Below are 17070 nucleotides of genomic sequence, written 5' to 3'. Positions count from 1 at the left end.
CGACTGGTACTTTTCTGTTTACAGACACAAAATGGTTAAAATGGCTCTGAGCACTACGGGACTTAACTTCTGAGGTCATTAGTCACTTAGAACTACTTAAACCTAACTAACCTAAGGACATCACACACATCCATGCCCGAGACAGAATTCGAACCTGCGACCGTAGCGGTCGCGCGGTTCCAGACTAGCGCCTAGAACCGCTCGGTCACCCCGGCCGGCTTACAGACACAACCACTGGCCTTAAATTCTCGGTACCAACGCACGCTTCTCTATTTGCATGGTGGATCTTTTAAAAAAATGCCTTCAGAGTGCACGCTGCACTGTCGTAACAGACAAACATTTCCCAAATTCCAACACCCACAGTTTTTCTTCCTACCTTGTCACCATATTGTTAGGACACTGCACTGATAACGCCAGCTGGTGGGCCCCGTGCAGACTAGATGAGTTTACGGTTCTAGTCGTGCGTCAGTCATATTTGTACACGAATTACGTCGGAAAACATACAACTTTTTTTAAAAAAAGAATGAATTATTTATAGTAGCCCTGTATCATTCCGAGGAATCGACCATGACATTTTATCTGGGAAGTACAATTTCTGCATGCGGTGTGACGAACAATTCGAGAAGCGTTCGAATTTGTAAGAAAGTACGATCACCGATTTCTCAGTCGAAATCTCCGATCCATTGTAAGACAGCCATTGAAGATTTAAATCGCACCAGTGGTAAACAAATGACTAGCTAGCTATTGTATCCGCAAGCATCGACGCAGGCAATCGATAATCGATCGTCACAGTAGTTTTGTAGTTAATATAATGGAAGGAATGATTCATGCCGAGAGGAAGACAGAGACTGCAATGCTCTAGACAGAGAGACATGGGGAACTGAAGAGAGTAATACAGAAGAGGGGCAAGACATTGCTGCTAACCCGTTTTTGGATTACAACTTAAGAAGAAACGTGGCTACAAATCGAGTTCCACATTGAATTTCTCACAGCAAGATATTTAGTGGTCTCTGCTTAGGAATTTAGGGTCCAGTCCAGCACTTTTATATAGTGGTTCCACCAAGAAATATGTTACAAATGAAAGTAGGAACGCAAGAATCGTAAGTAAATCCTTTGGCGTGCAACGATAATTGAAATAATTAGTACAACATATTGATTCCAAAACAGCTCCATGCGTCAATCTCAGGGAATTCCACAGTTGACTAGACGTCTAACATCACTACATTGTAGTGACTTTCTCGTACCGCGAGATACCTAAGGCTAGTGTTACTATTGTCTACAGTGTCATTAGTATTCATTGTGAACAGCAAGAGTCTCAAAAAATTACACGGTGGGAAGAGCATTGAAGTTTACATGTTGCGGGTCGCGCTACCAAGAAATTTTCATTAACAAGCTTTGATGTGATACCGAGACAAATGCTTTTCGATAGTCACGAAATATTGCATCTATCTTACACCCTTGATCTCGGCATGAGTGCCGGCCGGTGTGGCCGTGCGGTTCTAGGCGCTTCAGTCTGGAACCGCGTGACCGCTACGGTCGCAGGTTCGAATCCTGCCTTGGGCATGGATGTGTGTGATGTCCTTAGGTTAGTTAGGTTTAAGTAGTTCTAAGTTCAAGGGGACTGATGACCACAGATGTTAAGTCCCATAGTGCTCAGAGCCATTTGAACCATTCGGCATGAATATAACATATACATACAGATCTTTTGTGTTCTAAACGAAACTGCAGTTACATGGTATACTCGTTACCGTAATTTGCCAAAATGTGTGTTTACGTTATAGTTGATCACGGTAGTGGGAAATTCGAAACTGAAAGTCGAGTCATATCACCAAAATTATACTCAGGAGTGAATTAAAGTAAGTTTACAGCCTCCTGAATTGAGAAAGGAAAAACGAATACATGTTAATAGTACGTAACCTGAACGACTTCAGTTCTACTGTCCACAGTGTGCTGTTTGCCTCTAGTGCAGATGAACTTGAACAAAGAGTGGAAGAATTTGATGAGAATGTGCGCCAGGTAGACCAGAAAATCAATTACATCAGGAGAATGGACTGTGTAACCAACATATCGAAAAGAAGGTAGTACTGTACTAATTAACAACGAAGTCATAGACCCAGCGGATGAGTTTTTATACATCTTCTGTTTCACCTGAAGTGAATTTTGTGTGTCTCTTTCGGTGACCGAAGAAAACAGTCACGAACTACGCTTTTGTTCTCTAAACGTATATACCTTTTCCTTTGAAACGAATGTGGAAGAACAATGATAATTTCTTACAATCGTGAGTAGTTTTTATGCTATTTTGTTCGTAGACGACTTACATAATCTGAGTATTCTCCCAACGGAAATGCTGATATTCTTTACGCGCAGATGGCCGTGCGGTTCTAGGCGCTTCAGTCTGGAACCGCGTGACCGCTACGGTCGCAGGTTCGAATCCTGCCTCGGGCATGGATGTGTGTGATGTCCTTAGGTTAGTTAGGTTTAAGTAGTTCTAAGTTCTAGGGGACTGATGACCTCAGAAGTTAAGTCCCATAGTGCTCAGAGCCATTTGAACCATTTTACGCGCAGAGAGAGACAGAGGTGAGCTAGACAAAGATCGAACCCGCGTCGTGGATTGGCGATCCTTCCTCCGGAAAACCGGCTAGCCTTGTGTGGTATATAGGCTGATTTTCACATTTATCTGGATAAACACCGGTCTCGTCCCTGACCTTCGCGTCAGAAATTCAAATGGCTCTGAGCACTATGGGACTTAACTTCTGAGGTCATCAGTCCCCTAGAACTTAGAACTACTTGAACCTAACTAACCTAAGGACATCACACACATCCATGCCCGAGGCAGGATTCAAACCTGTGAGCGTAGCGGTCACGCGGCTCCAGACTGACGCGCCTAGAACCGCACGGCCACACCGGCCGGTCGTCAGAAATTGTCATACCCAATTGAAAGATGGTATCGCACAAAGTTGACGTGATGGTCAGAGAAATCACGCACACAGTTTCCTCCCGTTAGGGTAACTACCGTGGGAACCGGAACAGCATTTGGCGACACAGTTTAAAAAAATTTGCCCAGATTCCTCTACAGGACAGGCAGAACACGCCATTCACAATCCGTACTCTAAAGCTACAGCGCGCTGTATTGTTTCCTACCTAAGCTTAGCAACAAAACGGGAACAATCAGTACTAGACTGCAGCCATCGGGCTACGACCGACTCCTCCGCTCCCGGAAAGTGCCAGGTTGTATTGTGTTTATAGTGGCCAACGCCGGCGTGACAGTAGACTGTGCACGGAGCGCGTAGCCCGACCGCGTTTGTTTGTAAACAGGTGTGTTTGTGGGGGCGGGGCCGGCCGCACGTGGCCTGGACGCGTGCCAGCGTCCGCTAGCGCCGTCGCGGACGCGGCCCACACTTTCTGGCCAGCTGGTTACCTCAGCTGCGTGGGATCATTGGCCTTTGCAACTGCGACCGAAGCACGTCCGCATCACTACGGACTTCAACATCCCGTGGTTAGCTCGTTACGAAGTGAAAGAACGTAAAGAAAAACAGCATTATTTCCACCTGGCCCCTTTGGTTAAAATGTCTACGCCTACACACTCGTATATACTCCACAAAGCTCCTAAAGATGTTAGACGGAAGGTTCTGTTTCGGTGCCACTGCCATTTTCCCCCTTTTCTCTTGCATCCGCGAATGCTGCGTGGCAACAACGGAAACGTTCCTTTTTGTCGTACCTCGAAGAACCAGTAGAGCTACGCGAAATCAAACCCGCTGCGGGGTGCAGAATCTACACACATGTTGGTGATGTGCGGTGCGCCAAATGAAGAACGCGAACTGCTGCTCCGCAGATTAAATCGGAACCGTTTATTGGCGGACCCGGATTAATTCTCTGCACTGCTACACATGTAGGATCAGTGAAAATAAGGGGATTGCCATCCTCGCTTTGAGCTTTGAGACAGGGTGAAACTTTCCACAACGTCATTGTCAATAACGAAAGCCCTGTAACAGTCCAGTACTTCCCCAGATTTGGCCACTGTGCTGGAACGTACACCGCAAACAGTTCATATAACTTGTACAACTGGGTACCTGTAGCTCCCTTCTATAATCTCACGAAAAAAAAAAATTTAACGTCAGTAGCGAAAGACACTCAAAAAAACCACATGCAAGTTTGCACGGAAACGGATATACTTCATCGTTTTCACTGAACACTTTGCCAAGTCCGTCTCATTCACTAAACGCTACCGGGCAGCTGTCTGCTTGGCTCCTCGGGCCTAGTTTAACGTCTTTGCTTATTGAGCGTGAGCAAACTCATTAAACGGCAACACTCGGCCGGTAGGTGGCAGGAATGAATCAACCTGCTTACGTGTACCCGCTTTCGGAGTCTCACAATTTTTTTTACTATAAACTAAGGTAAAGATCTTTTCCCTACTTCATAAGTACACTACGGAAACACCACGTCCACCCCAGAGGGCACAGGGGGGTCTACACTTACGAGATAAGTAACGAGTCTGATGTTGAGGGTAGCGTACACTAAAAATTAAGGCTCGTCTATCATATGCTGTCTTCTTCCTTCCCGCTGTAGTCCCACAAGCATTTCGAGTCTGAGAACGGTGGCGCTATAGTCGCATCCCACTCTTTCTCTCTTATTGAAGTGTGGTGGAGTAAGACTAGTCGCCGGCCGGAGTGGCCGAGCGGTTCTAGGCACTACAGTCTGTAACCGCGCGACCGCTACGGTCGCAGGTTCGAATCCTGCCTCGGGCATGGATGTGTCTGATGTCCTTAAGTTAGCTAGGTTTAAGTAGTTCTAAGTTCTAGGGGACTGATGACCATAGAAGTTAAGTCCCATAGTGCTCAGAGCCATTTGAAGCCATTTAAGACTAGTCATGATTACATTAAATGTATTCGCAATTGCGAATACACTTGATGTTTTTCATAACGACTGTAGTCGCCGCAGTGCATGCTCGTTTGGACATGAAATTTCTATCGTAATCAGAATAACACAGGCACTGTAATATCGTAGTCGTGATTAAGTACGGGCGTTGAGTGCACAGAGTAGCTCTAGTAAAGTAGCACTGGCAGGCCGAAAAGATCGATTTTCTCGATAAAATGGCCTCTAACAAAGCTGTGTATAGAAAATTGGGTGGTGTAGTGTATAAAATTGCAAATATGCTCCATTATCGGAAGAGTGATTTATGCTACGAGTTCGACGCTATACTCCAACCTTCACAGGAAACGCGTACAAAATTGTCCACTTCCACCGTGAGAAAACATACGTGCTCCTTCAAACGAAAACTCAGCACAGAACAACGCCACTGCTAAATCCCCGTGACAAAACAGTGCGCTATTAGTGTCTTGTTTAGGTTTCAGCAATCTGCTTGTGTGGGCTAATAAAGATTTTTGTAGCTTGTTATTCAATGTTGTAAGTTTTTCGAAGACTTTAGTAAATTTATTTTAATTATTAATCAGCATTTAGACAATACACATCTACAGCTGTCCTGTTTGCGTCTGCTGTCGTCACAGATTCGGTAATGTGTCAAGAGAGAGAGAGAGAGAGAGAGAGAGAGAGAGTGTGTGTGTGTGTGTGTGTGTGTTTGTGTTTGTGTCAGCGTAATTGTTAGACATTTTCTGAGCAGAGATTAAAAATAAATTCAAAGCAGTCTTCCAGCGTTACACACACACACACACACACACACACACACAAAACCGTTGTCTGTGTAGTGGAAGTGTCGCGGGTCTTTGGTTGTACTTGCGAACTGATGTACTCCCTGTACTTCCTACGCCTGTGTAATCCGCTTGTACCCGACAACAGACTCAAATGATCGAGTTTTCTGTTAAATGGGTAGCGGCGGAGACCCAGCCAGACCTCCCAGCGTATGGAGGCGGCGAGTTCGGAGATGACGTCATAGGAGCCGCTGGCGAGTTTAAAGCCTGTATACTGAGCCCGTTTCTGATGTCCAGTCTACACACCACGATGGCTGCCGGCCGACTCCAGCTCCACATCTCTACACGAGGTTATTTAACATTAAGCTTTCCAGCCAACCTGGGTCAGGAGCAGAATGTAGGTGTTTTCGTGGACGATTTCCTGCTCTCGTTATAGACATGGCAGGATTTCTAGAACCTTCTCTGTTATGCAAAGTACGTTCCATCACGAGAAATCACAAACCTTAGGCTCCAGCCACAACCTGCTTAGGAGGATAAGTTGCTTTTAGGCTAGGTACTGGCTCTGGCAAAAGCAATAGCCGCCTGACGAGCACAAAGTCACGGCGAGGAGATGATATTTTACAGAACGAGTGTCGACAGCATCCGCATGGGCTCTAATTTCTCGAGATGTGTGTGGGAGGAAGTAATATGTTCCCCGTCTTTTCTTGCAATGTCTAGTCGCTGCATCTTACCATCATGCATCTCAGAGATGAACGCTATTAGTGTGGTTTGTAGGGCAGCTGCATAACAACCTAGCGAGCGATCTCATGACGAAAAGCACCGCTCTTCGTTTCGTCTTCTTTCTGTCTTCTGTTAATCCTACATGGTAAGAGTACCAGACTGCTGACCAATCCTCAAGAGTCAATCTTACAAGCGTTTTCTGATCCAGATATTTCGTGGATGAATTATATTTTCTTAAGGTTCACCCAGCGAAACTCAATCTTCATTTCCTGCAATTTCTTTGGTATTCGACTTTAGGTCACTGTGGACGGGTGCTTCTACATATTTCACTGTCGTTACTGTCTCCAGTGATCCACCGACAATAGTGTAATCGAACACAGAAGGACTGGTTCGCTTATTTATGCTAATACATTGTATCCATTAATGTTGAGCGTCTATCCATTAATGTTGAGCGTCAGCTGCCTGTCTTTGCACCAGCCATCGATCCTCTGCAGTTCTTCCTTCATTTTGCTTATCTTTTGGTGTTGAAAACAAGTACTTGATTTAGCATTACGTGCTAATTTCGAGCGGTAAATCATCTCAAGTGCGCTTATGATGTGCATACATATATGAAATGTTCCATGCCATGCACCTTTACACATTGTAATGTATCACGCCTGCCCTGCTTGAGACGTAATACTTCACGTTTGGTTTTATGGTTTTAGGTAAGTAAATGAGGAGAGTTAGAGACAGCGGTATCTTGTTTTCTCCTAGTAGCACAGGAACTGAGCAGGCGCATAAACAGGCGCGCTCAGATATTAGTATTACATTGTCGGATAACTGAATTATCCGGCATAATCAGCTTTCATATATGTTAAAGATAGAACCACAAATAAATTCTAGCAGCAGAATTAGCAGGAACACAGAGCGAGGTGGTGTAATGATTAGCAAAAAAATGGTTCAAATGGCTCTGAGCACTATGGGACTTAACAGCTGTGGTCATCAGTCCCCTAGAACTTAGAACTACTTAAACCTAACTAACCTAAGGGCATCACACACATCCATGCCCGAGGCAGGATTCGAACCTGCGACCGTAGCAGTCGCGCGGTTCCGGACTGCGCGCCTAGAACCGCGAGACCACCGCGGCCGGCTAATGATTAGCACACCAGACTCGAATTCGGGATGACGACGGTTTAAAACCGCGCCCGGCAATCGTCTTTTAGGTTTTCCGCGATTTCGCTAAATCGCTTCAGGCAAATGCCGGGTTGGTTCCTTTGAAAGGGCACGGCCGACTTCCTTCCCAGTCCTTCCCCAATCCGATGACTTCGCTGCTTGGTCTCCTCCCCCAAGTCAACCAACCAACTAGCAGGGACGAAGTATAATAATTTTTTTAGAACATGACGTGGTTGCCAGCGGAAACAAACTGGGGATGAACAACCGTAAAACACATATACATACTTGTGTAGTTACATACATTAAACGGTTATACGCTGCAAAGTATGACGCAGACGACGGGCTTTCGTGGAATAGAATCGGACAGTAATGATCTGCAGAGCTGTTTCAGTTTTAGAAAGTTTGAGTGTGGTTCAGTAGCTCGAGCCCGTGGTAGGTCACGGCCTTGCTCACCTCAGACCTTGGCGGAAGTTAATCCTCCGTCGACCTCCCGCCCGTGTTGAACTAACAGAGAGGAGTTTGAAATCCCGAGAACAAACTGGCCGCGTTATTGGTTCCTGCCTGCTTCGCCCATGTTGATTTTTCCGCAATCCTCGGAGTGCCTCCGCCACGCCCTTTCCGTCACCTGGCACTTAGGTCTGTCTGCCCCTTCCCTCAGGTGTTGGATAGTATCCTTGGTGCGCGCCGGAAACAAACCTTATATGTTGAGCAGAGTGGAGGCATAATTTGAATTGCGTGACTTTTTTCTCATTGTTGACCGAATTAGAGAGGATGGGCAGAGGCAGTGAACTGTGAAACAGTGTGTATCCGGCAATTATGAGGGAGGCGCTGTCACTTACGGGGACCACCGTGTGGAACTGCCTGTCTCAAAACATCTGTCAAGCGAAGGCTGCCTCAATTCTTGTGTAGTCAAGTATGCTAGCGATTTCAGCCACGTGATTTTTCATCTTCGTAACGCCCGCAGCTTCACTAAACCATAACGGGGAGCGGAAAAACGCCAGCTGATTTTCTTTCTTCGAATCTGGCCGAAACGGGATCACATAAACACTTACTCACGACATGTTCCTTCGGTTAGTATTCCTTTTCCTTTCTTCCTTGGGTACTTTTTTCATTGTATCACTGTTGTCATTCTCTCTTCCTCAGTCATAATTTTTCTTTGGTTGCGTTCTTGGAAACTCACCAGTCTTCAATTTTACTTCTTAACTTCCAGTTGTTTTGAATATCGTCATCCTTGCAATCATGTCTTCTAAGTTATTATGAGTTATTTCGATGATTTTTTAAAATATCGGGATGTTTCATTAGTTAGTCTGTGTTCTGCAATTCTTCCCACGGCAGCAAAATATATACCAAACCTGTGCCGGATGAAGTTAAAACAAACTAAGACAGTCCTCTGCAGTTGTTTGTGTATTTCTCTGTAGAGATAATTGTCAAAGTAATTGACATGCCGATACTTCGCAACTCAGCACTTCTGTGCGCCGTTAACACTCAGCAGCTGTGCTCTGTCACTGCGGTTTTTTTTTTTTTGTTTTTTTTGTTTTTTTTTTTTTTTTGCGCTGAAGAATATTGGGCAACATTTGTGCTAGGCGATGCATACGCTTCGTTGGCCCTATTGACGTAATATTTGGGACAAAGTATGAGTCCTCTGACTTTCGATGATGACGAATATTTAGAGCTCCATTTACGGAGCAACGGTCTCAAAGAATAAGAGTGTTGTCAGATGTACCGAACGCAGCAGTATTAAGTTGGTTTACTATAACCTGTAGGAAAAAATCATTGTCAAGGAGTAAGTGTGGACAAAACTAATACTTGATAAATGTGATTGCCAGTGACTGAAGTTATGAATTAAACCAACGATGATTAGAAGATGATGTTTCGATAAGTCATCTTCCGCTACGTTTCTCGTGACAGATGTGGTTACCTGTCGAACTACCTAATTTCATTGTATTTCTTTGTCTACTGCCGCTAGGACGTATAGGTGACGTACATATGTACACGCTTTGGATGTAAAAGAACGTCGCATGGTACAGGTAATATCCGGAAACAGTGCTGCATTGCCTACATCGACATTACTAGATCTTTTCAGACATTAATTTGGAACTCCAGCAAATAACCGAAACGTCGCCTGGTGTTATCGCAGCCGACGATCTCACTGTCCAACCGCGTCCGATTTCCAGCCATATCTTCGCTGAGTGGTGCAGACTGCAGACTTATCCTCAAATAAAATAAAATAAAATTAAATTAAAAGAAATGGCGTCTTATTTACACTGAGCTTCAGAGACGAATCGCTGCTGTACGACTCTTTCAGGGATGTCCAAATTCGATATGATGGTTGCACAGGTGTCTGTTGTTTAGCTAATCCTTATCCGCCATGTTTTCTGACGAGTTTCGATTAAAGTAAACGAAAAGAAAGAAGAAAAAAGAAGAAAATAATGTTCTCGAATAAAGCAGACAGAGTACGATCCATAAGTTACATACGCTGTCATCCGCCTCTACACCGACGTGAGTGCTTAATGGCACTGGATCGACCCACAGGCCAGGGACTGGGCATCAGTTAGCTATTTGTATCGACCGGACATTTCAGCGACACGGCGGTCAAAAGGAGAAAGTAATGGCTACCATGAGACGACAAACACAGAAGATGGTGAGCGATGAATACGGTAAAATTTCAACTCTATTTATTATTTGTAGCGTGAGAGGTTACGAAGTTGTATATTTGTGTAACTTGGTGCGTTCAGCTTAGTGGAAACGAGAGTGACGGTATTGGGCTCTGTATCGGACGCGTTTTCTGTTGAATATGTGCTGGGTGAACTTTGTGCAGCATCTCACTGAGTACGTTTGTTGCAGGTTTGCCGAATGAACCAAAGCGAAATCGGTAAAGACGCTCGACTGGCCTGGCACGACGGCATTCTGCCATCACTGCTTAATTTTGTTTTTGTTTTCTAAACTTCAAAATCTCTAATAGCCTTGCGTCATATATCCTTCAAAACTATAAATTCAACATCTGCGATGGATACTCGTCTAGTTGGATAGAACCTGTTACACAATGAATATCGACCTTTTTCCTTTTCCCAGGAGGAAATACATTTCGTACTTCAAGATATACGCAAATGGTTCAAATGGCTCTGAGTACTATGGGACTTATTATCTGATTTCATCAGTCCCTTAGAACTTAACATCTGATTTCAACAGTCCCTTAGAACTTAAAACTACTTAAACCTAACTAACCTAAGGACATCACACACATCCATGCCCGAGGCAGGATTCGAACCTGCGACCGTAGCGGTCGCGCGGTTCCAGACTGAACCGCTCAGAACCGCTCGGCCACAACGGCCGGCAATATATACAAATGACCACTTTCTTTTAAGTTACGCTGTGGCCGCAAATTGAAAATTTTGGCTCACATTAGTAATTTTTCAAGCGTTTATAAAGGTTGTGATCGTTATTTGATGTCAGGTACTCTGGTGATTTCGGCGTTTTGAAGTGATAAATTCATCGAAGAGGCGAATAAGTTGAAAATTGAAGTCAGTGTCTCAAGTTATCAGTATGCACCATCTTGTTGGTAGATGAAACGCTGCCTACTGGACATTATTTTTGTTTGATGCTGCGTTAATTTGGCTCCACAATGGTTTCAGGCGTTTTCACTCATATTTTTATGTATCTTTGAATGACAACTTTCACGTTAGCCTAATTGATTCTTCTGAACCTTATTACTTATGTCTGCAATTTCAGAGAACACAAAATGACAGTAATCTGCGTGCTTATTTCTTTGTGCAAGAGGAAACCAATTAAACTTTGGAGCATTCACAGCATATCTCACACACACAGACACCCGAGAGAGAGAGGGAGGGAGGGGGGGGGGCGCTGAATTAGACTGACTGTAAATTGACTGAGCTCGCATGATGCAAATTAGCAGACCTACCCATCTGTGGCTTAATGTCAGTTACGTCATTTTTAACATTTAACTGTGTAAAATACCTGTTCAGCACAGTTTGGATGAATCTCGAAAACAAGTTCGTGGCAGTTTGGGACAAGAGCAATTCTAAATGCGTACGCAATGTCGTAACAGAAATCTAAACTTGGATATATTCGTACGAGGCTGAGACTGAGCATAAAACAACTGTTCTGTTGTTCCAAGGTGAACCGAAACCAACAAAGTAATTCGTTCGCTTAACACTTCCAAGAAAATAATCACGTGCTTCATTGGCTACACTGAACACGTCGCGACAGCCGCTTTAGATCGGAGGACATTTATAATTTTGACACGTGCGCAACTATTTGTTTGTCAGAAGTCGTCAAACGTCACGTTAAATTCCAATCTTCCTTCCCTCATCGACGAAATCAGGGGAAGAAAAAAGGAAAGAAAACGGATTGGTGGACTCAGTAGAATCTTTCTGCTTAATAGACCACATGTGAAAAAGATGATGTACTACTAAACGAACCCATGCACATCGTTAGTAGACCAGTACGATGTACGCCCACATTTTGGTTACCTATCTTGAGTCACATTTCAGTTCCTGATGTGACGAAAGACTGCGCTACTACGTGAACTTTCCGAGGTTCCCAGAATGAGATTTTCACTCTGCAGCGGAGTGTGCGTTGATATGAAACTTTCTGGCAGATTAAAACTGTGTGCCCGACCGAGACTCGAACTCGGGACCTTTGCCTTTCGCGGGCAAGTGCTCTACCATCTGAGCTACCGAAGCACGACTCACGCCCGGTCCTCACAGCTTTACTTCTGCCAGTCAAAGGTCCTGAGTTCCAGTCTCGGTCGGGCACACAGTTTTAATCTGCCAGGAAGTTTTATTCCGAGGTTGTTGATAACCCTGCTCTTTCCAATATTGAACGATGTGGAACGGAAAAGACGAAGACCAATGCGTCCCTTTCTGATCACAGCCAGAATTCTTACTGAAGAAAATTCAGTGGCATCGATGAATTTGTGGCGAAATTGGCCTTCAGCCTCTCCCAGGAGCAATTCCCAAATCGCTAGTTAGTTCGAACTTCCGTATCACGTTCTTCAAACCCAGGGCAGGCAACGCTGACGCTCTTCTCCCTCTGAAGCTGGCCGGCACCATGATGGACTGGGGCACCATATGTGAGTGCTCGCTCGCCACCGCAGGCTAGCCAATCTCCCTTATACTGCACTGGGTACCCGAGTTTTCCCTCCTACATTGGCTCAGTTTGCGGAAGTTTAATTACACCCACCCTGTATTGAGAAACGCTACAAAGAATTGCACCGAAAAATTTTTTCGTAACTGTTTTTCTGAAAACTTAACAGGCGGTTTTCGTACAACGTGCTTTTAAGGCTATTGACAGGCGTATGTTTTAGAGCGTATCCTAGGATTAGGGAGCGGAGGGCATCCACTTCGTGCCGGAGCATGTTGTGATAGCGGACTGCGTGCTGTACATGCCTTCTGGGGGACAGTGAGGTCGAAGCGTCGCGTCGGCAGGTACGGCTTTGGCGTCGGGACGCTTGCGCGGTGACGTCACGGCCGCTCGGCAGGCCTCGGGCGGCGGCTTCGCGGCCACAGACGGCGGGCAGACTCCGACGCCGACGCCAGGCGACGCCGACGCTGCTCTCCCGCTGAGGCCGGCCGGCACCATGATGGACTGGGGCATCAGACGTGAGTGCTCGCTCGCCACGGCTGCCTCGCCAACCTCCCTTACACTGTACGGGCCTATCCGACAGGCCGCCTCAATGTTTCGGTTCACGTGAAAGTCCCACATTATTTCTCCCAGGACACTTGTTCATACGTGTCAGTAGAACTAAACGACTGTTACTCTCTCATATTTCGCAGAGGTTGAAAATACCGCTTCAGTTGTAAATTTCTTTGTTGTCACACGACCGGTTTCGGTCTGTTATAAGCCCATTTTCAGCTGCGCACCGCGCCTGGTACACGCGGCGCTCGGGGATCACAGCACAGCTACGATACCTGAAGATGGGCGTGTGAAAATAAAGAAATTTACAACTGAAGCGGTATTTTTAACCTGTATTATGATGCTCAGTTGCGGATGTTCTTCCAACAGCATTGTTTGTTTCTAGTGTTAAAAATAGAAATGACTCGTGAAAGTCATTCTGCACACTAAGGAGAAACACATGTCTGATTTGGCCTGAATATGGAGAAAAGATGGCCTTATTGTCATGCATATATCATTTACATTAGTGCCAAGGGGAGGCTAAACAGACTATACGGGGTAACTCGAACGCCACCGATTACTTTGCGGACGTTATTCAGATACATTTTCTCAGCATTTTGATATAAGGGGCCTATGATATCTCGTGGCTCGTAACAGAGTATTGTTTCTTATCCCCATTTACCTTTGAATTTGTAGTCCCTGTACAACAATGCAAATGTGGATGGTGTAAGGCTGCGCCCGCGTCTTGTTCGTGAACAGCTTTATTGCATTCGCTCACGTTCCTGGCTATTGATACCAGTAATGTCCAGTCTCCTCTTTGCACTCACCGTTGCAATCAGTACTGCTAGGTTGTGTTGCGGCTTTCTCTTTCCGGCACTGTTAGTTGTACGTTACCAGTGATACACAACAATATGGAGTTTCGCTTATGAATGCAGTGTAAGAGCGGCACAACGAAAACAACAGCACAGTACCTCGCATCTGCAACTTTAGTAATTCATAGACACTAAACCCATACACACTAGTATGTATAAGTGTTAATGTACAATGCCGGAAAAACGAATCCGAGAAAGAACCGAGCTGTGCTGAATGCAAGCTTGCCACGGTATTTACCGGCTTATTTCAGAAGACTGACAAATTCTTATTGCTGTCATATTTTCCGAGCATTAATATCATACAGGGCTACACGTAGAGAGACTAGACGCCCCAAGTGTTATATAAACTGTTGAAGATACGGGAGCAGTTACTGTTTGTCGAGTTTTTGTGTGGTTAATACTTATTACTTGGCTGCCGCGATACTGAAGCAACGCTTGTTTGTGCGCGCGCTTTGTGTGTGTGTGTGTGTGTGTGTGTGTGTGTGTGTGTGTGTGTCAGCCAGCTTTGAAAATTCACAGGAGGCAATGTTTACTTGACAATCGAATACATTTTCCAACTAATTTCATGGTAACTTCCCCTGAAATTGGAGATACATACTTTCATTTTTAAAAAACCGCATATATTCTTCAATATCATCGACAACAGCCGTTGGTACGCTAACCATACAATGAGAAATTCCTTCGCACACTGCACGTCGTAAAAAATATTGCTCCAATGTTTTGAACTGTTCAGGCAACATAGGGACGTACTGTATCGTAATACAGCTTTTTCCAGTTCATATCTTAAAACGTTAGAAAGCACCTTGCAATTTATTAAGATAACGCTATAAATTGACTGACGTCCCGTTACAGGCATGTATTATAAAACTTGGGCCACTTGTTCAGCCATATTAGACGGCAGGGAGACACACACATTGGTAACTTCCTCTGTCAACAATCTAGAAATCAGGTTGTGCGAATGTATTATCTTAATATTTTTTTGTAAGTATCCTTGTGTCATTGGAACCTGTACATCTGTTTAACCTGCGTATAGACGTAGCCTTCAGAACGCCTTTTCGTGTACAACGACAAATTTGAGAAGAAATGAACTTCAGGTCGGATATTTGCTGCAACGCACATGCTAGCTAGATATGTTTCTCACAAAACGACTGGATCAGCTTAAGATTCATCTTCGAAGTCTGTAAGGTTTCTGAACAAATATGTAAACTGTGCATGGTTAAAGACCCTGTGATTAAGCATAATTGTAGCTTATCCATTGCGATTTGTTGCTTGCTTTTCTACGGGATCCAGTAATACGAACACTTGCATCAGTCTTATTTCGTCTGCGTTAATAATGATCATGCAGGAGTTATTGACTTTTACTCGGGAATAGTAATAGTTGTATAAGGACCATAATAACTATATAGACTGATCAGCCGGAGTGTTATGACCACCTACCTAATAGCCGGTATTTCCGCCTTTGGCACGGATAACAGCGGCGACGCGTCGTTACATGGAAGCAGTTAGGTTTTGTTAGATCGCTGGAGGGAGTTGCCACCACATCTGCAAACACAAGTCACCTAATAGCCTGAAATTCCGGGGAGGGGGCGATGAGCTCTGACGCAACATTCAATCACATCCCAGATGTGTTCGATCGGGTTCAGATCTGGCGAGTTGGGGGCCAACACATCAATTGGAACTCGTCATTGTGTTCCTCGAATCACTTCTTTACACTCTTGGCGTTGTGACATGGTGCATTACCTTGCTGAAAACTGTCTGTGGCGTCGGGAACCGCGATCGTCACGAAGGAGTGTACTCGATCTGCAACCAGTGTACGATACTCCTTGGCCGTCCTGGTGCCTTGCACGAGCTCCACTGGACTCATGGAAGCTCAGATGAATGTTCCCCAGAGCATAATAAAGCCGCGGCGAGCTTGTCTCCGTCCCGCAGTGTAGGAGCTGTTCCCCTGGAAGATGACGGATTGCCGCCCTCCCATGGGCATGATGAAGAAGGTATTAGGATTCATCAGACCATGCATCTCACTGCCACTGCGCCAACGTCCAGTGCCGATTGTCGCATGCCCATTTCAGTTGTAGTTGCCGGTGTCGGGTTAACATTGGCACATGCATGGGTCGTCGGCTGCGGGGGCCCATCGTAAGGAATGTTCTGTGCCCTGTCTGTTCACACACACTTGTACTCTGCCCAGCATAAAGTCTGACGTTAGTTCCACCACAGTTCTCCGCCTGTCCTGTTTAACCAATCTGTCTCGGCGTACGACATCCGACATCTGTAATAAGGAGCGGCCGCCCAACTCCACGACGTCCGGACCTGGTTTCACCTTGGTTTCGCCACGTGTTGAAGACGCTCACTACAGCACCCAGCCGGCGGCTGTGGCCGATCGGTTCTAGGCGCTTCAGTCAGGAACCGCGCTGCTGCTACGGTCGCAGGTTCGAATCCTGCCTCGGGCATGGATGTGTGTGATGTCTTTAGGTTGGTTAGGTTTAAGTAGTTCTAAGTCTAGGGGACTGATGACCTCAGATGTTAAATGCCACAGTGGTTAGAGCCACTTTACAATACTCCTCGAACACCCGACAAGTCGTGCAGTTTCCAAAATACTCGTGCCTAGCCTCTGGAGCATCACAATCTGCCCTCGGTCAAACTCAGATAGATCGCAGGCCTTCCCCATTCTACACACTGACGGCACGCTCACTGAGACTACATGCACCTTGCATGTGTCTGACTGGCATTCATTCCACGCTATCTGACGCTGCTACTGTCTGGACGGATTTATATCGATGGTAGGTTCAAAATGGCTCTGAGCACTATGGGACTTAACTTCTGAGGTCATCAGTCCCCTAGAACTTAGAACTACTAAAACCTAACTAACCTAAGGACATCACATACATCCATGCCCGAGGCAGGATTCGAACGTGCAACCGTAGCGGTCGCGCGGTTCCCGACTGTAGCGCCTAGAACCGCTAGACCACCGCGGCCGGCTCGATGGTAGGTCGGTGGTCATAATTTTCTGACTGATCAGTGTATAGGAAGAAGACAGTACGTTGACTCGT

At 45.5% G+C, this 17070-nt stretch overlaps 1 protein-coding gene across 3 annotated transcripts in view; it reads left to right on the top strand.

Annotated features, from left to right (window-relative positions):
• Positions 1-17070, top strand: part of LOC126101143 (afadin) — a 1121024-nt gene that overhangs the window by 760051 nt on the left and 343903 nt on the right. The window contains exon 1 of one of the 3 annotated variants that reach the window (XM_049911832.1): positions 13060-13138. The exons of the other annotated variants lie outside the window; for them this stretch is intronic. Coding sequence (XP_049767789.1) covers positions 13117-13138 — 22 coding nt within the window. The 5' untranslated portion in view covers positions 13060-13116. Of the gene's footprint in view, positions 1-13059; positions 13139-17070 lie in introns of those variants that run through there. 3 annotated transcript variants of the gene reach the window in all.

This window comes from Schistocerca cancellata, chromosome 9 (genome assembly GCF_023864275.1).
Source record: "Schistocerca cancellata isolate TAMUIC-IGC-003103 chromosome 9, iqSchCanc2.1, whole genome shotgun sequence".
Lineage (NCBI taxonomy): Eukaryota > Metazoa > Arthropoda > Insecta > Orthoptera > Acrididae > Schistocerca > Schistocerca cancellata.
Note: the sequence above shows the minus strand (reverse complement) of the source record. Positions and strands in the feature narration are given on the sequence as shown.